General features: G+C 34.5%; 2 protein-coding genes across 2 annotated transcripts in view; both read right to left on the bottom strand.

Moving 5' to 3' along the window:
* The window catches only part of LOC127699081 (uncharacterized), a 48,667-nt gene extending 44,030 nt beyond the window's left edge, over window positions 1-4,637 (bottom strand). The window contains exon 1 of the mRNA XM_052202819.1: window positions 4,576-4,637. The gene's annotated coding sequence lies outside the window, so the exon portion shown is untranslated. The remainder of the gene's footprint in view (window positions 1-4,575) is intronic.
* Window positions 4,638-5,007: 370 nt separating this feature from the next.
* On the bottom strand, window positions 5,008-24,069 carry LOC127699080 (cingulin-like). Its single transcript, XM_052202818.1, has 8 exons — window positions 23,731-24,069; window positions 22,697-22,897; window positions 11,713-11,814; window positions 10,457-10,513; window positions 8,302-8,396; window positions 7,313-7,385; window positions 5,317-5,469; window positions 5,008-5,076 (listed from the first exon to the last, which is right to left on the bottom strand). The coding sequence occupies exons 1-8, from the start codon at window positions 23,794-23,796 to the stop codon at window positions 5,008-5,010; spliced, it is 816 nt and encodes a 271-aa protein (XP_052058778.1). The 5' UTR covers window positions 23,797-24,069.
* Between the last annotated feature and the right edge of the window lie 634 nt (window positions 24,070-24,703).

The raw sequence follows: 24,703 nt of genomic DNA, 5'->3' as shown, positions 1-24,703 counted from the left end.
ATACTCTCTATTAGGTCACAGAAAACAGCATTGGAAATGTATATTCAGGTTGGAAATAAAGCACTTGTACTGTCAATTTTAGCTTTATCTAATACTCTTTACAATGCCCTATATCTTTGAATTCAAAAAGAAATACTAAAGTTCAAAAAGTATTTATAAAGTTAATAAATTAGTTATATGGTTTAATAAATCATGTGAAAGAAACAAAACCTCAAAATATTCTCCACTGAGAGGCAACAAGGTATTTCCTATATATGCAGTCTGCTCTAAGGAGACTAAAACGAACAAAGACTGTTTGCATGCGTAGAACTGAAAGAAATAGCCCCCTACAGTGCATGGAAAACAAGTTGTCAACTATGCACATATATAATCAATGTAAGATACCCAATTGTGCATTGGGTAACATAATTCAAGTAGGTTTTCAAAACTTCTATATGACAAAACATTATTCTATAATTATTACATTGGTAGCAATGAATTACATTGATTTCCCAGTGAAATAAAAACCGATAATTTCACATGTGAAATAAACGTGGTTATTTCACTCCCATTCAAATAGAGAAAAATATTCAACGAGTGACCGAACAACACATTAATTCAAGAATGCGCATAGCGCATGAGTTAATTATCAGTGTTGTTCGGTCACGAGTTGAATATTTTTTGATATTGGATCAAAACTATATTAATTATCTATAATTATTACATTGGTAGCATTGAATTACATTACAAATAAAAACCGATAATTTCACAATAGGCGTTGTCTAGAATAACTAAACTTGAATTATATTAACTATATCAAATATCAGTGTTGTTCGGTCACGAGTTGAATATTTTTCGATATTTGAATTCTTTGATTAGTTATTCTTTTTATTACATTGGCAAATGGCTTTTTTATGAAATTAAAGTAGAAAACGTATGGAACTATATCTTTTTCTACGCATTCACAATTTGTTTTGATCCGACGTTATCGAAGTCTTGACAACGCCTATTGTTGTATGACGTCAGAGGAGTGAAAACCACGTTTATTTCACATGTGAAATTATCAGTTTTTATTTCACTGGGAAATCAATGTAATTCATTGCAACCAATGTAATAATTATAGAATTAGTTATTCTTTTAACTACATTGGCTACGCGCATTCATGAATTAATGTGTTGTTCGGTCACTCGTTGAATATTTTTCTCTATTTGAATTCTTCGATTAGTTATTCTATAAGTCTTTGTGAAGGCAACTTAATTTATACTCACAAATAACTAACTTAATAAAATGCAACGTAAATGACAACAAGAGTGCACATGCTGATATGTCTCTGCTGCTTTACTTGATTAAATTAAATTTCATACCATACATTGTACACCAAATAAAGTTAGCCTTTTGCATATACTCAGATACTATAAGCCAAAGGGCAAGAGAAACAGACCTGATTGCACAAAATTGAATTGACTAAATTAATGAACCATGAAAATGAGGTCAAGGTCTGATGAACCCTACCAGACAGACATGTACATCTTGCAATCATTCCTTACAACTAATATAGTTGACCAATGGCTTACAGTATTTGATAAATGGACAAAACCATGAAAACTTGCCAGAGAGACATGTCTACCTATTAACAACCATTCCATGATATATACCAATTATCATGAATATAATGGCCCAATGGCCTATAGTATCATAGATTTAGCCCAAACGGGAAATATTTAAAACATTATCCAATGAATCCCAAAAAAAAGGTCAAGGTCAGATGAAACTGGTAAGACGGAAATATACACCTTACATTCATTCCATACACCTAATCTTTTGTTTATAGTATCTGAAAAACAGACCAAACTACAAAAGCACTTATAACAAAAATAGTGCGGAAAACTGATTATTTGCATGAAATTTTCAAGTCCGAGGACCCAAATGCTGCTAAAAAATCATCCTAACCTAACAAAATTCAAATTTCAAATTTGATATGTAACTGGTTATGATAAAACTATATAACAAATATCAAATCAATATCTTCCAACACGAAGAAAAATAAATGGGGAATGTGTCCATGATACAGAGATGATATCCCTGTTTCAGAGATGCAAACAGTTTTTTTTTTCTGTCAGACATTGGGGACTACAGGGTAGCAAGTTTTGCCAGACCCATCAAATTTTTGACAGACCTACATTTTTTTTTATACAGTAAGAGAACGAAGATACGATGTCTTTACAGTGACAGGTGCTTTAGCGGATTGTTTTTAGAAAATTCAATTGAATTCTATCATTTAATAACTACTACAATATACTTTTAATTTTTTTATTGTGTACCAGTGAACTGCAGGCTAGGGCCATTCTAAATTTTTTTGTGACGGTGCTCTTAAAATTTTTAATTGATTACAACTTTCTCAGGAAAGTGAGGACTGAAAAGTCTATTCAGTTTTAAATTTCCCTCTTGATTAAGTTCCCAGTTACAACTCTCATCACAGGGATACATGTACTTACAAAAATCAATCAGATTGATATAAGCTGTGTGCAGCTTGTTTCCAGATCCAACATTTTCTTATCCTTGTATATTTTGATATATTTGTAAATTTCATGAATAAATATGTTTAAACTACAAAATGCACCATTTTAAAATTTTATAATTTTTTACCATTTTCAATGATTATGTTGGTACACAAAATTTTGTTTTAATGGAAGACTACTTATCATATACTAAATGTCACATTTTAAGTGTTCAGATACATGAACTTTTATTTTGGTGGATAATCACTCATCAATAGAGGTGCTCCTGTGTTGGAGGAAGATTCGAAATACAGTTACAGAAAAAATGAAAAATGCCGTTTCTCTCCCTAATCTCATGTATCCCATTGTTTACCGCGAAAGTTGACCTACAAATTAAAGCATTGATGTTTGAATCATCTACAGCAAACATAATTTTGTTTAATAAAACAAATACTGATTTTAAAATCGCACCAATTTCTGTGAATGATTTTATGAGTAAAGGATATCCCTGCTTCTACGTAGTGTGGAATTCCAACCATGACGTCACTAGGTTAGATATATTTAGAATATTTCGTAATACTGATTTTTCCAGATTGTAAAAGAAATGTAAATTAGTGTAAGGGAGAGCTCGAGATATGATAATTTCGCGAGAAACAGAAGGGAAATGTGTAATAAAGTGTTTTAAAGTCAATCTGTTCATTTGTTTATCTTGATCTCATCAATTCAGTATGATATTTTGAGGTGTTTTCCAACTATAAAAACAAAATGATTGATGTGAGAGGCTTGGAAGTCTGGCCAACCAAATAGGGAATTGACGGCTTGAAGCCGTCTTTCCCCAAAAACAAGTAGAACTTTGAGCTTTTGTTCAATAATAAAACTGAGAATGGAAACGGGGAATGTGTCAAAGAGACAAAAACCCAACCAATGAGCAGAAAACATAATTACCTCCCCTCCTTTTAAGTATTCAGTAAATATTAATTTGAAGAGCAATGCATAAGAAAATGCTTCAAACCATATATCATGTTCAGATGCAACCTGACAACAAATTTCCAGAAGTTGTTATTTGTAGTTCCCTAGGACTAGAGGCTCAAAAGAACCTTTATATCTCACCTGGATATATGTACATTTTCAACAATGGCCACTGTCTAAATAAAAGACTAGAATATAAACTCATGACTGAGTTCTCTTTTTTTTCCGATCTTGTCTTGCTGATCATTTATGCTGTTAACAGTTACTCTTAAAAGTTTTTACCAAAAAAATTAAAAAGGTAAAAATAATTGACTTTTAAGGGAGATAACTCCTAAAAGGCGTCAACTGACAATTTCTGCCATGTTGACTATTTGTAGATCTTATCCTGTGAATGCATTTTCAATCAAAATGTATAATTTACAGCTTCTGTAACAAATGGTCAACCATCTTATCCTACTTAAATTGTGACAGTGCTATAAATTATTCTCCACAAATCATTAACCCAGCTTCCACAATAAATAGTTACCTATCCTTTCCTACTTAAATTGTGACATTGCTATCAATTATATTCCACAAAACATTATCCCAGCTTCCACAATAAATGGCTAACTATCCTTTTCTACTTAAATTGTGATGGTGCTATCAATTATTCTCCACAAAACATTACCCCAGCTTCCACAATAAATGGTTAACTATCTTTTTCTACTTAAATTGTGACAGTGCTATAAATTATTCTCCACAAAACATTACCCCAGCTTCCACAATAAATGGCTAACTATCCTTTTCTACTTAAATTGTGATGGTGCTATAAATTATTCTCCACAAAACATTACCCCAGCTTCCACAATAAATGGCTAACTATCCTTTTCTACTTAAATTGTGATGGTGCTATAAATTATTCTCCACAAAACATTACCCCAGCTTCCACAATAAATGGCTAACTATCCTTTTCTACTTAAATTGTGATGGTGCTATAAATTATTCTCCACAAAACATTACCCCGTAAATTGTGACAGTGCTATAAATTATTCTCCACAAAACATTACCCCAGTTTCCACAATAAATGGCTAACTATCCTTGTCAACTTAAATTGTGATGGTGCTAAGAAGTATTCTCCACAAAATATTACCTCAGCATCCACTTCCTCTTCCTTTACTTTATCAGTTGGTGTTGGAGGAGGAACAGATAGCTTCTTCTAAAAATTACAAACTGGTCTATCATATCTTGTCATACATAATACACTATTGTACATTTGGATAAAGTTATCAGTTATGGAACAAAAATATAACAAATTGTTATAACATAGCTGAGTTGAATATTTCTAATCAACTTAAAAACTTTTCTGCCATATGAATTTGTTTCCCCCTCAATATACTGTTACCCAACTTATTTTCAGGACAATTTTTTTTCACAAAGCCTTTTTTAACTGATTTCTCTATGATTTATTTTCACAAATATATGTACATTGATGTTTTATGTGAGAGAAAATACAAGTTTAACAAACACCACAATCTATATTCTTGTAATTTTTCACTAGCAAGAGTTGAAAAGATTATTTAATTTACAGAACTTTTTCTAAGAAATACAGTAAACAAACAGGTGTTACTACAAGTTCAGTAAAAAGATACATCTGATTTTGAAGTTAAACAACTTTTTACAAAAAATCAATCAATCACACTAGAAAGCAATATATTATAGAACAAGCTCAGAATTGTTGTTGAGTTTCTAAAGTCTTAGTATGTCTACTATAAATGTATGTAATTTTATTGGCCCATGTCATTAACAGGATAGACAAGAACTAGCTACACATTTTAGCTGCAACAAAGAATATGTATTACTTTTAATAATACATTTCTCTGCAGCTACATACCTGTGGTTCATATGCCAGTTGTAACCTTAACTCAGAGATTTCTTTATAAGCACCACTCAGCTTAAGTTCTGTATCAGCTAGACTCTTTTGGAAGTATGTCAATTTATCTTTTAACTTATTTATTTCATCATCTTTATTGCTGCCAACAGACACCTGAAAATATATTCATAGATGATTACAACATTGATATCTTTACAACCTAAAACTCAGTTGTCTTTATAAATAATATCTTAGTGTTGTATTCACTTTAAGAATCTATTAATGATGGCAAATCTTATCAAAGTACTGAAGTACTGAACATCGGATGACCACAAGTTCTTGAGGATGGTCAAAAGCACTTGTCTCAGAAAAAAAACAACATATCTCTTTACCTGAAACTAAGGTTAATGTACAGAGATATATTTTTTTCTAGACAAGTGCGTGCGAGTATGATGAATAAATGACAGGAAATTCAACTTCACCGTAATAACTATTATATTGTAGTGATACAAATCAGTATACACTGATTTGTTGTTATATATTATATTAAAATAACAGTTACATATATATATGATTTGCATCCGTTTGTATATCATTCTATTCTACTGTTCTAATAATAGTGCAATGCAAGTGCATGGTGGACACTTTTCTGTAAAAATTCGATTTTTCTAAGATTGGATACGAGTAGGCATTCATATTTTCCCGCAAAAACAATTACAGAGTTACCGGTCCTGTCGCAAAACGTTCTTTGAGATATTCTTCCGCATGCTTTAACACAATTTTTCGGTACGTGTGCATTGATATTATCAATGATTTTTTACTTATATATATATATCTAACTACAAAACATTTTCACATTATTAATTTATGTTGTAAACAAAAATATTTTTATCAGTATTCATTGAAGAGATGTATTTATATCAAATGACAAGGAATGTTATTTTGCACTCGTTTATGTGCGCATATTTATCATGTTTATAGATCGGTTACAAACCCAAAACTAATTTACATAATGGAAATCTAGGCGATAGCAATACATCGGAGTGACCTCAAGGTCATCGCGATGTAAAAATGGTATACTGAAAATTGAACTTCACCTTAAAAGTCAATGAAGCAGATGTTCGAATTTTTTACCTTATAATATACTCACTATGGTGCAGTTACATGCATTTTATGATAATATATCCTTTCAATATTCTATAACTCTAATGTAATAAGAATGTGTCCATAGTACATGGATGCCCCACTCGCACTATCATTTTCTATGTTCAGTGAACCCTGAAATTGGGGTCAAAACTCTAATTTGGCATTCAAATTAGAAAGATCATATCATAGGGAACATGTGTACTAAGTTTCAAGTTGATTCGACTTCAACTTCATCAAAAACTACCTTGACCAAAAACTTTAACCTGAAGCGGGACAGACGGACGGACGAACGGATGCACACACAGACCGAAAAAACATAATGCCCATAAATGGGGCATAAAAACTTAGGACAACAAAATAACAAGAATGCACAAGATTTTGTGCTAAGCATATCCCCACTCATAATTCAAGGTATCAGATAACAATAAGCCCTCACATGTTACAACTCATCACTGTCAAGTCCCTGATCAAATATGAAGTCATTCTGTTCAGTAGATTCTGATAAAATTTGGGTTAGTGTTCATCATACATTTCTTATCAATTTTCCAGAATTCAAAATTATTCCAGATTCAAATAATTCCTTGTTTTTATGTCAAACCATCCCTAAATATTGATGTATTTCAGCGGATAGTCGAGACCATAACCATATCCCCAGTGGTGTGATTAGGGTCTGACAAAAATTTGGTTCCGACATAAAATCCCTTCAGGGAGGTGTTAAACTTTTTAAAGGGTAATGCGAGTTTGAAACAAATTTAAGAGGAATGTAGGTCTATCTTTTTGCAGGTTTGAACAGATTCGTTATGTTTGATGCTGTTGTCATAGCATCTTCTAAATTAATCATCAGCTTCATAAACTACCATAACATACTTACTACAGCAGACACATGGCTACTTTCTGATTGTTTACATCTAGGACATTTCATCTGTTTAGAACTAGCTTCTAAACTGAAAACAACAAATACATTTAAAATTTAATGTTGTGTTCTATATGAAAATAAGAAGATGTGGTATGATTGCCAATGAGACAACTATCCACCAGAAACCAAATGACATAGAAATAAATAACTCTAGGTCACTGTACAGCCTTCTGTTCACAATAATACTTATTTTACCCAAAATAAATTTCAATTTTATTATCATATTTTAAAAATTAGATATAACTAATACAGTTGAAGGATGTTTTACAGGAAAATCAAATTTGATGCCATGTCCCTATAAACTTTATCAATAAAACAAAAATTTAAGTGGCAATAACAAAGCATTTTTAAAGAAAATTCTTGGAACTGATTTTTGGAAACACAATTTGAGGCCAGATACGTCAATATATCTTGCAATTATGAAATGGATCTTTTACATTTGTACTTCTGTCTGAGTGATATTAAATTTGCTTGCTTTCATTATGTATAAAAAGTGACTTTTTTCTATATTCTATATATATTCATGCAGTTCCAAATATTCTAGTTGTTTTCAAAATTAAATAAACTGTAAACACAGAGATATGTCTCGTCGTTTTGTTATTTTGATAGTAAAATGCAAATGTTGAAATCAAAATAGAAATATTTCAACATGTAAGTTATGCAAAATATTCAACGTCAATGAACCATGACTGAAGGTACAGGGCCAAAAAATCTCCATGGAAATTAGATGTGCCAATGCGAGTACAAATATCATTAACCTACCACTAGTGGTTCCCCATAAACTGACCTAATCACAAACTAATACATTATTATTGACGTCACCGCCGCCACTGGTCACAGCATACCTATGTCTTACATTTTGACTCCATCAATCATTACAGAATTGTTTTATTTCTTCTCGGGCCAATTATACATGTGTTAATATTATTACAAAATCCACAAACCTTCTACAAGAATATTTCTCCAGTTCTAACTCTATATCAGCCATCTTGTCTCTCAAATCATCATTTTCATCCTTAAGTGTTACAACCTGTCTGGTCTAAGCAAAATAATAACTAATACTGAGTTAAATTTTCATCTTGATTGGAATCAAATTGATACAAACTTTATCCTTAAGTCTGAAACCATTGCACTGCCCTTTTATGTGATATCAATTCTTAGTTATGAAAATTAATCCAAAATAAATGGACAATGTGTCCCATGATGCCCTGCTTGCATATAACATTATAAACGCATATAACGTTATAAAGGCATATAACGTCATAAAGGGACACAACTCCAGAACAGTAAAAAGGATGCAACCCAAATTCGAACTTGATATGTGTTTTGTGGTAACAAGCATTGTGTATAAGTTTCATAACATTTGATTGAGGCAAGCTAAAGTTAGAGAACGGAAACTAATTTTAGGACATACAGACACTGCAGTTTGCTTGTTCCAAAATTTTCCCTTAAACCTAATATAAACACTAAAACTGTTATGGAAGTAAAATTTGATTTCAATGCTGAAAGGACTAAAATATTGGTAATGCATCACATTGGATTTAGGCCAACATCAACCACTCAATCCTGGTCTGATCACAATGGGTTGCAGGTAAAAATTATTAAGATTCAGTTATAAGATTACAAGTCAACCAACCTTCTATGCATGAAATGAGCTGTGTTGGATAGAAATGGAACTTATGCAAGTGCACATATACAAATACAAGACTTTGATTGATTTCGGAACATTCAAATATGAAATAAAAGATGAAAATTGGTCTGTATTGTAGGTTTCTTCTATCAACTCAGTTTTTATACAGTTACAGACTTTGCAGAGATTTTTCAACCCAAAATAAGTTAACAGTTGTATTGATATTCATTTGCATAAGGTTGATTTCTATCAGATGCAGCTCAAATGTAAGCAAGGATAATCAGCTATTTGTGAGAGATACCTCGATCAACCAATTTTAGATGCATGAAATGTACATAAGGATTATCAGCTATTTGTGAGAGATACCTCCATCAACCAACCTTAGATGCATGAAATGTAAATATGGATAATCAGCTATTTGTGAGAGATACCTAGATGCTAGTATTAATCAATATCTATACCAAGCGTTATGAAAGAAGATTACAAAGTATCTGTGAATGTTATATTTTTAAACTTAACTTAAAGGACAAATGAAATGTAGGTCAGAATGTCTTTTATGCTCTCCTAAATGCATCCCTACACCAAATTATGATTTTAAATCACATTAAATGTAGGTCAGATTAAACTGTTTTTTTGTCATGGACTCTAAAAGTCACAAAGATGCAATCTTACTCTAGAAATTTATAGTAACATGGGATTTTGAAACTTAAAACCTAAAGGCTAACAATAAATCATGTGTCATATAATTGTTTTCTTTAGTTTCATTGTTATTTGACACCAAAATGTCAAATCTTTATGGCTTCCAATCAGTCTATATATACTGTTGCAGATGCAGGAATGGATAGCAAAAGGACTGTAGTGGTTGCTCTACACTACAGTAGTGGGTCTCATTAGGGTCTAAGCGTGACATGGGATTATTTGTAAGTGTGGTACGTGAAAGCCAATTTTTTTTGCATGAAAACGGGAAACGAAGTCGGCCGGCACAGGTGAAATTAGAAGCGCTATTATTGCAATGATAAGCGGGCTACAGGATTCTGACAAAACAATAAGCGGGATCCAGGATCAGACCCCCCTCTAATGAGACCCCCTACAGTAGAGTGAGTTGAAGAAAGAATGAGCTAATAATGGTGAATTAAAATTTCCAAGATTTATGGCAAGGATTGCAAAGGGAGGTATAATTATATTTCAAAGAATAGAAAGATCTGAGGCCTGATATTATACAAATCAATTCAGTCAGACATACAAGAATTGTTGCTTTTATCTTGTTTTGGGATTCATTTAGAAACTAAAATATCCAATAATGAACAATTAATAAACTCTATCAAATATTGATGAAATCAGCCAATTTTGCTTATGGCAGGAAAAGTGAGTGAACACCATTTGTAGTACGGATAAACTGAAACACAACTTGATAGATTACCAACTACCACAGCCTACCAACATATCTATAAATTGTCTGTCTAAATTACCTGTTTTTTCAAGGAATCTTCTAAGTTTATCTCTTGGCTTTGCAGCCTTTTCACTTCCTACAATTAAAAGTACAAGTACAGACTTATGTTTCAAGAATGTTGGATAATCGGTTGAAATTACCAACCTATTATCTTACTATCCGTTGACAGCAACCAACCAGCTATCATTAATAATTGCATTATTATAGCTTGCTCTATTTTTATATGAAATCATACATTCAGCCACATTGTACATGTCTAATGCATATATTCTATATCATTGCAGAGTTTTATTTGTTCATAATAAACCCATCATAGATACATGTTTGATCTTTTGTTTACTTTTCATATTTTAGTTAGTAATTAAACAGTGAATCCATTACAAACCTGATCAGATTGAACATATTTTGTCTTAAAATTACAATACTTATTCACAACAATGATACTAAAATTTCTAAACTTCAATGGTATCACTCACATGATAATTTCAAATACATAGCTGTATCAAAATGTGAATAATGTTCTCATTAAAAAGACATATAAAGTATTTAACTTTAAGCAACTTAAATCAATAAATTAAAAAATGCATCTGAATTCCGATTTATACATTTAACTATGGGGATCCAACCACATGTCTGTTACATTTAACTATGGGGATCCAACCACATGTCTGTTACTTAGTGTGAAATGTGCATTTTTTCAATTTTGTGATCATCATTCTTCTGTCAGCTGTGCAATTCGTGCATCTGTATTTACTATCATAAGAATACAGATTGTGTTTATAGTAGGTCCGTATCCAATCCATGACTCTTATATATTTCAATGGAGTAAAAGAAAATATCTCATAAAAAGTTGTTAAGTAACATTCTGTCAAGTCAATGACTTCACCACGTTTCTAAAGAAAGAAATTGTTTATGTCTGATTTTTGTATGTTTGACACTGTTATTGTCGTCTGTCAATATTTTTCATTATATTTGTATGACTGTACATGTAAAATGCAAACCGGAAAACGACCAGAAGTTGATATGCTAAATTCCAGAAACTATAACAACAAAATCCCAATCGATTATCGACATCACTGAGTCAAACCAACTGATTTCTGACTTATTCCAATCATCAGAACACCACTATACAAGATCAAATATAACTTTAAAATCCAAGAAAGATATCAATACATACATGTACTTTCAGATGGGAGCATCTCAAATGACCCATTAAAAAATGTTTGATTTTATTTCCTAAACTACTCTATTTCGAATAAGACTGTAATAACAAACCTGTGCCAGAATCTTAAGAGCCTCTCTCTGGTCCCTGATACAGGACCTTAACAAGGTTGCATCACTACTGGTTTCATGCACTGGAACCTCACCATCAAGGAACTGAAACAGATAAGACCGTCAAATTAGCAAAAATATTTTTAGACCTTTATTTAATCAGAGAACCTTTGTTGGACCATATATTATATCCAAGTCAAGTTTTTAAAGTAAGGTTCTTGAGATATCATTCAGAAATAAGTATTGAAATTACATATTTAGATAGAGAAAAGTTGGTAACCGATGTGTTCAGATTAAAATATTAAAAACTAGAGGCTCTCAAGAGCCTGTGTTGCTCACCTGTATCAACTGATGCTTTGGAAATCATGTAAAATAAGGTTAAAATCATAATAAATAGTATTAAATATTAGATATTATAATGATATCTAAGATTATAACAAACTAGAGGCTCTCAAGAGCCTGTGTCGCTCACCTGTATTTACTGATGCTTTGGAAATCATGTAAAATAAGGTTAAAATCATAATTAATAGTATTAGATATTAGATATTATAATGATATCTAAGATAATAACAAAAAACTGCAAAATTTTTGTAAAATTACTAACTCAGGGGCAGCAACCCAACAACCGGTTGTCGTATTCGTCTGAAAATTTCAGAGCAGATAAATCTAAATCTGATGAACATTTTTGCCACCTGTCAGATTTGCTCTAAATGCTTTAGTTTCAGAGATATAAACCAAAAACTGCATTTTACCCCTATGTTCTATTTTTAACCAAGTCAACCATGATGGTTGGAAGGCGGGGTCATTGGACAAAATTTTTAAACTAGATACCCTAATAATGATTATGGCCAAGTATGGTTAAATTTGTCTCAGTAGTTTCAGAGAAGAAGATTTTTGTAAAAGATTACAAAAATTTACAAAAAATGGTTAAAATTTGACTATTAAGGGCAATAACTCCTTAAGGGGTCGACTGACAATTTTGGTCATGAAAACTTATTTGTAGATCTTACTTTGCTGAACATTATTGCTGTTAACAGTTTATCTCTATCTATAATAATATTCAAGATAATAACCAAAAACTGCAAAATTTCCTTAAAATTACCATTTCAGGGGCAGCAACCCAACAACGGGGTTGTCAGTTTTGTCTGAAAATTTCAGGGCAGATAGATCTTGACCTGATTATCAGTTTTATCCAAAATGCTTTGGTTTCAGAGATATAAGCCAAAATCTACATTTTACCCCTATGTTCTATTTTTAGCCATGGCGGCCATCTTAGTTGGTTGGCAGGGTCATCTGACACATTTTTTAAACTAGATACCCTAATGATGATTGTGGCCAAGTTTGGTTTAATTTGGCCCAGTGGTTTCAGAGGAGAAGATTTTTGTAAAAAGCTAACAACAACGGATGACGCCGCCGACGACGACGCCGACGGACGACGGATGACGGACGACAAGTGATGAGAAAAGCTCACTTGGCCCTTTGGGCCAGGTGAGCTAAAAACTGCAAAATTTTTGTAAAATTACTAACTCAGGGGCAGCAACCCAACAACGAGCTGTCGGATTGGTCTGAAAATTTCAGGGCAGATAAATCTAAATCTGATGAACATTTTTGCCACCTGTCAGATTTGCTCTAAATGCTTTAGTTTCAGAGATAAAAACCAAAAACTGCATTTTACCCCTATGTTCTATTTTTAACCAAGTCGGCCATGATGGTTGAAAGGCGCGGTCATTGGACAAATTTTTTAAACTAGATACCCTATTAATGATTATGGTCAAGTATGGTTAAATTTGTCTCAGTAGTTTCAAAGAAGAAGATTTTTGTAAAAGATTACAAAAATTTACAAAAAAGTGTTAAAAATAGACTATAAAGGGCAATAACTCCTAAAGGGGTCGACTGACAATTTTGGTCGTGGAGACTTATTGGTAGATCTTACTTTGCTGAACATTATTGCTGTTTACAGTTTATCTCTATCTATAATAATATTCAAGATAATAACCAAAAACTGCAAAATTTCCCTAAAATTACCAATTCAGGGGCAGCAACCCAACAACAGATTGTCAGATTTGTCTGAAAATTTCAGGGCAAATAGATCTTGACCTGATAATCAGTTTAACCCTTGTCAGATTTACACTAAATGCTTTGGTTTCAGAGATATAAGCCAAAATCTACATTTTACCCCTATGTTCTATTTTTAGCCATAGCGGCCATCTAGGTTGGTTGGCGGGGTCATCAGACACATTTTTTAAACTAAATACCCTAATGATGATTGTGGCCAAGTTTGGTTAAATTTGGCCCAGTGGTTTCAGAGGAAAAGATTTTTGTAAAAAGCTAACAACGACGGACGAAGACGATGACGGACGACGGACGCCAAGTGATGAGAAAAGCTCACTTGGCCCTTCGGGCCAGGTGAGCTAAAAACAATTAATCCAAATAAACATTCATATTTCTAGCGCTTTCATCCTTCATGCACTTTTCAAGATGAACTATGTAGGTTTCTAGGCGACCTCCTTCAAGGGGGACTGTGATGTAATGTCACTGTTCTCTTCTTATTCTGTTTTGCATTTATATGTGACTATATTATTTTCAATTCACTGTTGTATTATTATCAACAGTAAATTCAATAGTACTTTTGAGAAGCATACAAAAAAACACCTACCTGCCAACCCTCTCTACAAGATGCATTTTTACACAAATATATAGATTGCAAAATACAACTGTTTTCCCATAGGCAACAACAATAGCATTTTTATAGCTATAAATACGTTACCATCATAAATTCTGAGTGTACCCCAACTGCGTCATTAGGTCAGATGGAATATCCCCGACTAAAAATAAACGTACTATCACTGGTCCGGACATATACCCCTGTGTACCCATATTCTCCCATTCAATTTCCATCTGCGACATTGGTCACACGTGTATTTACAGATTTAACAGAGAAGTTTTTTTGAATTGCTTAATTGCTTTTCAAATTTATATTGTGTATTATTGGAAGATTATTCCCTTGTTTAGAATTAATTTCTAGACAAAATTATTTGTTTATTATGACTAAATTTAATTATGGACTATAAATTGAATAGTCCTTTTGTCACTATTCCTGGTTCGGACTATCTCCCCCCTAACTACCAGTACATTAACAGGAGTTTCGACAACGGCGTCTGGTAATGCTACCTATCCGACCCTTTCACAAGGTTCGGCCATGCATTTTTTTTTGGGGGGGGGGGGTCCCTACGTCAACTTCGGTGACTCATACCTTATCTAGGCCTGTTAATTCATCGGCTACTATTCGTTCTGTCCCAGGTACAGCTATGGGCTTGAACTTGCCAGGTTCTAGACCCCCATTATCCTATTGTGGGTATATGCTTCCCAACTCGGGCACCCAACCTTTACCCTCATGGTCTCAGCCACCTTGGCCACAGTCTTACCCTTATGGTGGGTTTATGCCAAACCAACCTGGTTTCTGGCCTTATAGGGCCAATATCTATGGTCCCCCTTCTGGGGTAGCTACTGCTCCACCAGTAGCAGTATCTTTGACTCCTGCAGTAGCTCCTTCTAACCCTGTACCTGACTCTCGAGCTCAATCTTCTAGCTCTTCTCATTTGGACTTTGGTTAGTCTTTTAAGGCTGAGTTTAGTACTCTATCCAGTCGTATGTCTCTACTGGAGAATAGAGTTTCTTCTCATCAACCTTCTCCAGCTAAGTCTGTAGAATATGATGAGAGGGAGGTTGACAAGCTTTCTGTTTCCCCTGGGAGTCAAGAAAGGGCTTTCCTCACTGATGATGATGTTGATAGTTCTTCTCCCAAGGTATCGAAGACGGCCCCTGAGCCTACTTCTAAGTCAGCTCAACAACCTTCCACCAAGGAGACTGAGGATCCGACTTCATCCTTGAAGGATCTTAGGGATAAGGTGTATACCCTGATGAGGGATGAAGCACATATCCCTTTTGCCCTTCCTTCCAAGCCGAAGAGACCTTCTTCAACTTTTGAAGCTTCCTGTGGTATTTCTCAGGATACTGTGACTTTTCACAATTCTTTTCCTGAATCTGGCCATATGGCATTTGCTTTACAAATTATCAATGAAGGTATTGCTTATTCGGCTAGTGAAAAGGTTGCTAATAACAATATCTCTGGTTTTGGTATGTCTTCCTTTTCTGATCACTTCAAGTACAAAGATTTTGATATCTTTGATTCTTCACTGGGTAGACTTGTTCCCATTTGTGACAAATCTTTTTCATCTTTATTGGGAACAAAGCCAGTAGATGGTCTTCGTCTCACTCAAACTGTTTGGGCAAAGACTGAGAATCTCCTTCGTAGTGCTTCTCAAGTTCTTGGCACAGCCAAACAGTTTCTAGCTACAACCGGACATTTGCTTAATAGCGAAGATTCAGTTGTTCCAGCAGAAGTACGATCTTTCTTACTTCAGCTGGATAAAGCTCTAGGTTCATCTCAGTTGCTTTTAATGGGTTCTTTTTATAATTGCACCCTATCTAAAAGAGCAGAGTTTCTTGAAAAAAACTTCTGTTGCTGAGTCTTTGAAAGATTCTTTACTGAAATCTCCACTTTCTGACAAGATGTTTGGTTTATCCTTACAGCGGGTTCAAGAGGAACTCAGCAAAAACCCTCCTCCAGTCAAAGTTAGTGTACAAGTTACTAATGGCAAGAGGTCGGTTAATGCTACCTCTAGTTCTACTAGTACTTCTGCTTCTGGTGGTCCTCCTTCTTCTGCTAAGAAAAGGAAGAATAACTACGGAAAACCGCAGAACAAATCCCATAACTCCAGTAAAAGCTCAGGTAAGCCTTCTGGTGGTTTTAAGGGCCCCAAGAAATCTGGGTCTAGTACCTAGGTTCTTGTCCCCTCGTACGTTATTGACAGCTTCCCCAGGCGAAAAATTTACAAGTTCCTCAAAAATCAATACCAGTAGGGGGGAGGTTAAGTTTTTTCCTAAATCAGTGGAAGAAAATTACCTCAGACTGTTATGTGCTGTCAATAATTCGAGGGGGATTAACACTTCAGTTCAAGAACCCACTTTCTCTGTCTGCAGTTCCAATAAGCTTGTCTCATACTCAAGACCCAGTCAAGTATCAACTTCTATCAGTAGAAGTAGAAACTATGTTACAGAAATCTGCAATAGAGGAGGTGTTGCTCTTTATAAACTCTGTCTCTGGGATTTTATTCCCGTCTTTTTCTGGTTCCAAAGAAGACGGGAGGAATGAAGCCGGTCATAGACCTATCTATTCTGAACAACTTTCTTATTGTTCCCAATTTCAAAATGGAAACCAACAGATCAATCAGGGCTTCAATCCTTCCAGGAATGTGGACTACCTCTCTGGATCTTTCAGATGCTTACTTCCACATTCCCATTTCCCATACTTACAGGAAATACCTTGCTTTGTTTGGAACAGCAAAGTTTTCCAGTTCAAGGCTCTACCTTTTGGCCTATCTACAGCCCCTTTGGCTTTTACCAAAACCATGCAGGCAGCTATAGCTCACCTACATTCCCTGTCTATTCAGATTCATTCCTACCTGGATGATTCCCTTCTCAAGGAATTTTGCCCAATCAAACTGAGGGTTCAGACAGATTTGGTCATCAATTGCTTTCTGTCCCTAGGCTTCCTAATTTCCTGGAAAAAGTCACAGATAGTTCCTTTTCAAGACTTTGTTTTCCTGGGAGAACATTTCCTAACCAATCTAGGCCTAGTTCTCCCCCCAGAGGAAAAATTTATAAAACTATGTCAGAAAATACTTTTATTCCTGACTGTTCAATCAGTCACAGCACGTCAATTCTTGCAACTTCTGGGTCTATTGAATTCTCTGGCAGATGTAATTCCATTAGGACGCCTTCACACTCATCCGCTTCAGTTTTATCTGCACAAGTTTTGGATTCCAGCTTCACAAGAACTGGAAGCATTGATTCCAATCACTCAGCCTCTATTTTCACATCTTCAATGGTGGTTAGTATGGGAAAATGTAACGAGGGGCCTATCTCTGTCCCCTCAAGTTCCCAGTCTAACTTTATTCACAGATGCCTCCACCCTCGATTGGGGAGCATATATATCTGGAGGGCTTACAATCTCGGGAGTCTGGAATCCAGATCTTTTGGAAGAGCATATCAATGTATTGGAAATGAAAGCAGTTCTGTTTGCACTGAATCATTTCCAACTGTCTCTAAAGAATCAGTCTGTCATTCTGGTCACAGACAACACAACAGTTGTAGCTTATCTCAAGAATCAGGGAGGAACTCACTCGCCTTCTCTTTATCAGATAGCCAGAGACATTCTCCTTCTCTGTTTTCAACTCCAGATTCATCTAGTGGTGAGACATATTGCGGGGCACCTCAATATTCTAGCGGACACTCTATCCAGATCCCTTGCTCCAGTAAACACGGAGTGGGAACTACTTCAAGTAGTTTTCAAAGCTGTGACTCTTCAATGGGGGTCACCTCAGATAGATCTGTTTGCGACCAGTCTCAATCACAAACTTCCCACATTTGTGTTTCTGGTTCCAGATCCGAAATCTTTTGCGGTAGACGCAATGAGCCTATCTTGGAAAGGAATGTTCGGGTACGCCTTCCTTCCTTTCAGGTTTCTCTCCCCAGTACTTCAGAAAATAGCAGGGGAGAATTGTAAGATCATAGTTATTGCTCCAGCATGGCCCAACAGTCTTGGTTTCCAGACCTTCTGCGCCTATCATGTGCTTGTCCTCTAGTTCTTCCTCTGAGACCAGACCTTCTGTCTCAAATCAAGGGCAAGGTTCTTCATCAAAATCCAGAAAAACTTCATCTACATGCCTGGCTTCTCTCAGGGTTAGCCTCAGAAAGAGAGGTTTTTCTGAAGGAGCAACCAAGCATCTCACTAAGTCTGTCAGAGACTCCACTAGCCTTGACTATGATGCAAAATGGTCAATCTTCTCAGATTGGTGTAATGAGCGGGAAATCGATCCTTTCCAAGTCACTGTACAACAATTAGCAGACTTTCTGGTTTTTCTTTTTGAATCCAAAGGATTATGTACCTCTACTATTAAGGGATATAGATCATAAAAATAAAATTGAGAATGGAAATGGGGAATATGTCAAAGAGACAACAACCCGACCAAAGAGCAGACAACAGACAAAGCCACCAATGGGTCTTCAATGCAGCGAGAAAATCCTGCACCCGGAGGTGGTCCTTAGCTGGCCCCTAACTAAAATTGTGTCCTAGCTCAGTGAAAATGGACGTCACACTAAACTCCAAAACATATAAATGAACTTAAATTAAAAAAACATACTAGACTAACAAAGGCCAGAGGCTCCTGACTTGGGACAGGCGCAAAAATGCGGCGGGGTTAAACATGTTTTGCGAGATCTCAACCCTCCCCCTATACCTCTAGCCAATGTAGAATAAAGAAACACATAGCAATACGCACAGTAAAACTCAGTTTAAAAGAAGTCAGAGTCCAATGTCAGAATAGGTAACAAAAGAAACTAAGCAAATTGACAATGATACATAAATGAACAAAGGACTACTAGCAGTTACTGACATGCCAGCTCCAAACCTCAATTAAACTGATTGAAAGATTATGTCTTCATCATATGAAAATCAAGTACAATTCCTCCCGTTAGGGGTTTAGTATCATACCATCATAAAATATATGAGAAGAACATAACCCGTATCATGCCAACAACTGGTTTTAGAATAAATGTGTTTATTTCCGATGCAAAGACCCTATGAGTGAATCAATATTAATACCAAAATATGCAATCCTTAATGACTTGACAACAGTATCGTAACTATATCCTTTCCGAATAAGTTTGTTTAAAGGTTTGGTTAGCTTTTGAAGTGAATGCCGATATTTTTGTGCCTTGTAAAGAATATTACCATAAAATATTGGAAGTGAAATACCTGAACGTATAAGATGTCTGCATGTTGATTTATATTTACGAATGATGTCCTTGTACCGATGATAAAATTTAGTAAATGTTTTGACTAGTTTGTGATATCGAAAACCCTGGTGTAATAATTTTTCAGTAATACAGAGATTTCTTTTGTTGAAATCAAATACGTTGTTAAATACATGAGCTAATCGAACAAGTTGAGATATATAAACACCATAAGATGGCGACAAGGGAACGTCACCATCTAACTAGAGGCTCTTAAGAGCCTGTGTCGCTCACCTTGGTCTATGTGCATATTAAACAAAGGACACAGATGGATTCATGACAAAATTGTGTTTTGGTGATGGTGATGTGTTTGTAGATCTTACTTAACTGAACATTCTTGCTCCTTACTATTATCTCTAATTATAATGAACTTGGCCCGGTAGTTACAGTGGAAAATATTTTGTAAAAATTTACAAAAATTTACAAAATTTATGAAAATTGTAAAAAATGACTATAAAGGGCAATAACTCCTTAAGGGGTCAATTGACAATTTTGATCATGTTGACTTATTTGTAGATCTAACTTTGCTGTACATTATTGCTGTTTACAGTTTATCTCTATCTATAATAATATTCAAGATAATAACCAAAAGCTGCAAAATTTTCTTAAAATTACCAATTCAGGGGCAGCAACCCAACAAGGTGTTGCCTGATTGGTCTGAAAATTTCAGGGCAGATAGATCTTGACCTAATGAACAATTTTATCCCGTCAGATTTGCTCTAAATTCTTTGGTTTCAGAGATATGAGCCAAAAACTGCATTTTACCCTATGTACTATTTTTTAGCCATGTCAGCCATCTTGGTTTGAGGGCGGGTCATCGGACACATTTTTTAAACTAGATACCCTAATGATGATTGTGGACAAGTTTGGTTAAATTTGTCTTAGTAGTTTCAGAGGAGAAGATTTTTGTAAAAGATTACAAAAATTTACGAAAAATGGTTAAAAATTGACTATAAAGGGCAATAACTCCTTAAAGGGTCAACTGACCATTTTGGTCATGTTTGACTTATTTGTAGATCTTACTTTGCTGAACATTATTGCTGTTTACAGTTTATCTCTATCTATAATAATATTCAAGATAATAACCAAAAATGGCAAAATTTCCTTAAAATTACCAATTCAGGGGCAGCAACCCAACAACGGGTTGTCCGATTCATCTGAAAATTTCAGGGCAGATAGATCTTGACCTGATAAACAATTTTACCCTGTCAGATTTGCTCTAAATGCTTTGGTTTCAGAGATATAAGCCAAAATCTACATTTTACCCCTATGTTCTATTTTTAGCCATGGCGGCCATCTTGGTTGGTTGGCCGGGTCTCCGGACACATTTTTTAAACTAGATACCCCAATGATGATTGTGGCCAAGTTTGGCCAAGTAGTTTCAGAGGAGAAGATTTCGTAAAAGTTAACGACGACGGACGCCGGACGCCAAGTGATGAGAAAAGCTCACTTGGCCCTTTGGGCCAAGTGAGCTAAAAATGGATAATTAACAATAGGAAATGAAAAATAATCTCCTATTTCAAGAACTATTCATATTTCTGGTGGTCCAGATTTTGGAAACAATGAGCATATTTCTCTTTTGGTTCGTAGTTTTAGTCTTGAAAGACCAAGACAAAAAACTTTAGTTCCAAAGTGCGACCTTGGACTAGTTTTATCTTTTTTAAAACTTTCTCCTTTTGAACCAGCAGAAAAAATAGATTTAAGGTTTCTTTCCTATAAATGCTGTTTTCTTTTAGCTTTGGCTTCTGGACGGAGAAGGAGTGAAATCCATGCCTTCTCTATTTCTGATGCTTGCCTTTGATTTAACAGGGATAAATCTTCTGTTACTCTTTTTAACTGATCCTGCTTTTTGGCAAAGAATTAGATTCCAGATAAGGGTGCAGTACCAGTCGTGATTCCTGCACTCCCTAGCGATTCTATTTCTGTACTTTTATGTCCAGTGAGAATCCTTTCTATTTATCTGGATAGAACAAAGAGTTTACGTTCTGTTTCTAACTCAAGACTCTTTACTCCTTTTAAAAAAGGAATCTTAGATCTTTCTGTTAAAACTATTTCTACTTGGATATGCAAATGCATATCTTTAGCTTATGGTTCTTCTAAGGCAGAACTTTTGGATAGTTTTAATGTTAAAGCTCATGATGTTAGGGGTATCTCGACATCCTGGGCTCTGTTTAACAGTGCATCTTTAGAAGAGGTACTGTCTGCAGGTTTCCGGAGAAATGAGAACTCTTTTATCTCTCATTACCTCCAATCTATGGCTAATTTTGCTGAGATATACTCTCTTGGACCTATAGTTTCAGCACAAAGATCTAACTTTCCTCCTGTTTCTTCTGTTACAGGGGATTCAGCTTTCCGTTAGATTCTGTTACTCAGAATTTATGATGGTAAAGTATTTATAGCTATAAAATAATCAAATTTTAAAGTAAATTTGGATTTTATTAGATAAATACTTACCATCATAAACTATAGGTCCCACCCACCTCCCCTTCATCCCCTTTCCTTACGTTTCTGTCTTGAGGAAATTGAATGGGAGAATATGGGTACACAGGGGTATATGTCTGGACCAGTGATAGTACCTTTATTTTTAGTCGGGGATATTCTATCTAACCTAATGATGCAGTTGGGGTACACTCAGAATTGATGATGGTAAGTATTTATCTAATAAAATCCAAATTTACTTTAAAATTTGATAATTTTCCATATACCAACTTCAGAAATATTATTTTCAGAATCAAACCTTGTTACAAATAAAGACAAATTATTAGGTCATTTTTTGGGGTCCAAAAATACAGCCCTGACTTTTCTTTACACAATTTTTTGTTATTCCTCTTGCCTATCAATTCTGCACTTGAAAATAAATTCTTCATCATAGTTCAGCATAGACTTCTTTGTTCCTTCAGGGCAAATTAAAATATTTTATTTTGCCTCTGGTAAATGGATGATAGAACAAGGTGTCTAGTGAAATCTTTATCCCACAATGACCAATCTTTAGTCATTCTCTTAATTCTAAATAGCATTTCATTTCAATGCCAGTGTTACTCAATGGTTGTACCACTAAATGCTGACTTACCTCCCCTATGACACCAGACAAAGTCAGCTTGAGTTTTTTCCCCTTGTTAGTTGAATCAGATTTGTCTGCTTTTAAGGAAGCTGGTTTAACAACCTCCTTAATTCCAGCGACCATCACTGCTGATTTCTTTCCCATTAATGTAGGTGGTGCCAGCACTGTGGTAATGTTGCTTTTTTGGGATGTTGACTGCTTCTTTAATGCCTAATTCAATTAAAGAAGGTCACATTTTATTTCTTTTCATTTGAATATAAATTGTTGACAGAGAGATATGTCTTGCCAAATGTAATTTTGATAGTAAAATTCAAATGTTGAAATAAAATGGCAATACTTAAACATGTAAACTATGCTAGACACTTAAAGTTAATGAACCATGGTTGAAGGTGCAATATTATAAGAGGATCAAGTGTTTGAAGAATGACATATTATATGCCAGTTACAAATTTATCATCAAATGCCTTGACACAAAAACAAGTTGTTTTGGGACCCCTAGCCTATGTTTCTTTATTGGTTATCAGAAATATATTTATATTGTGCATTTCAAATGACTCCAAATGACATGATTTCATTCAAAATGTCTTAAACAAGTGAAAATACAATTATTAATTTCTAAGAAACAAGAATGTGTCCATAGTACACAGATGCCCCACTTGCACTATCATTTTCTATGTTTAGTGGACCGTGAAATTGGGGTCAAAACTCTAATTTGGCATTCAAATTAGAAAGATCATATCATAGGGAACATGTGTACTAAGTTTCAAGTTGATTGGACTTCAACTTCATCAAAAACTACCTTGACCAAAAACTTTAACCTGAAGCGGGACAGACGGACGGACGGACGGACGTACGAACAAACGAACAAACGAACAAACGGACGGACGCACAGACTGAAAAACATAATGCCCCTAGGTGGAGCATAAAAATACAAAAGTGACTTCAACAACTCAGACTGGCCCTTAAGACCAGGTGAGCTAATATATGAGATTTACTATATACTTTATTGCATTTTAACTGCAGTTTAACAGCATTTTTCATACCTTGGTAGCTCTATCAAGGTCACCTTTTAGTCTGGCAACTTTTTCTTGAAGTTCTCTTAAATTCATATTTAGTTCAGTATTCTCATCTGAAAGCTGGGCTGTAACCTAAAAATAATTCCCAAAACAAAACAAAAAGAAAGTAAAATAATAATGTCATCACCAGTTTAATTCTACTGTAAATTACAACGTATATTATTTCTCTGTGAAATATGAAATTAGGTTTCAATTTCTTTGTTAAAACATTGTGAATAAACTGCTAGGCTTTATTTTTGATTTCCAACTTTAACTTTACTTGAAAGAAAATGATAACAGATTTCTGCATTATAAAAAAAACAAATGTCATCAGATTCTTATCTATCATATTGCAAGATGATATACTAAAATTAATATGGATACATATAGATGGAACTTTGTTTAGACTTTTTTTCCTTCTGAAAAGTAACTAAGTACCACCAGGACTTACAGTCATAACTCTTTCAAGTACGATTATCAAACTCAGACTCAGAAATCAACCAATCAAACTACAGGATTTAGCGTTTCCAGCACAAATTTTGTACTCTGAGTACTGGGTAAAGTTTTAGGACTGAAAGGATACCTATCCCTTCCTTTATTCCCTATGTTCACTGTTTTAGTAACAATAAAAACATTAGTCTGTCACCAAGTCATTTACAAGTGCAACTCCTAATGTTATATTCTATTTAAAATACAATTCCTATGTAAATGCCTCCACCATCAACACTCTGTTTTACTTTGGTTCAGATCATCTGTTCGGGATCCTTGGAATTTGTTTTTTAAAATTCAAGAAATTGCATTAGTTGATGTAATATTCATTAATACAACAGAAAGTAGAATAAAGCATTGTCAGAGACCTTGAAAGTGAAGCATGGACATAGAATCTGTATTCTAATTAGATTGACCATGTTTGGTCACAATTGGGCCCCGTGGTATTAGAATAGTAGTGGATATTTGATGT

Source organism: Mytilus californianus, unplaced genomic scaffold (assembly GCF_021869535.1).
Source record: "Mytilus californianus isolate M0D057914Y unplaced genomic scaffold, xbMytCali1.0.p SCAF_4, whole genome shotgun sequence".
NCBI lineage: Eukaryota > Metazoa > Mollusca > Bivalvia > Mytilida > Mytilidae > Mytilus > Mytilus californianus.
This window is presented reverse-complemented; position numbering and strand designations above follow the sequence as displayed.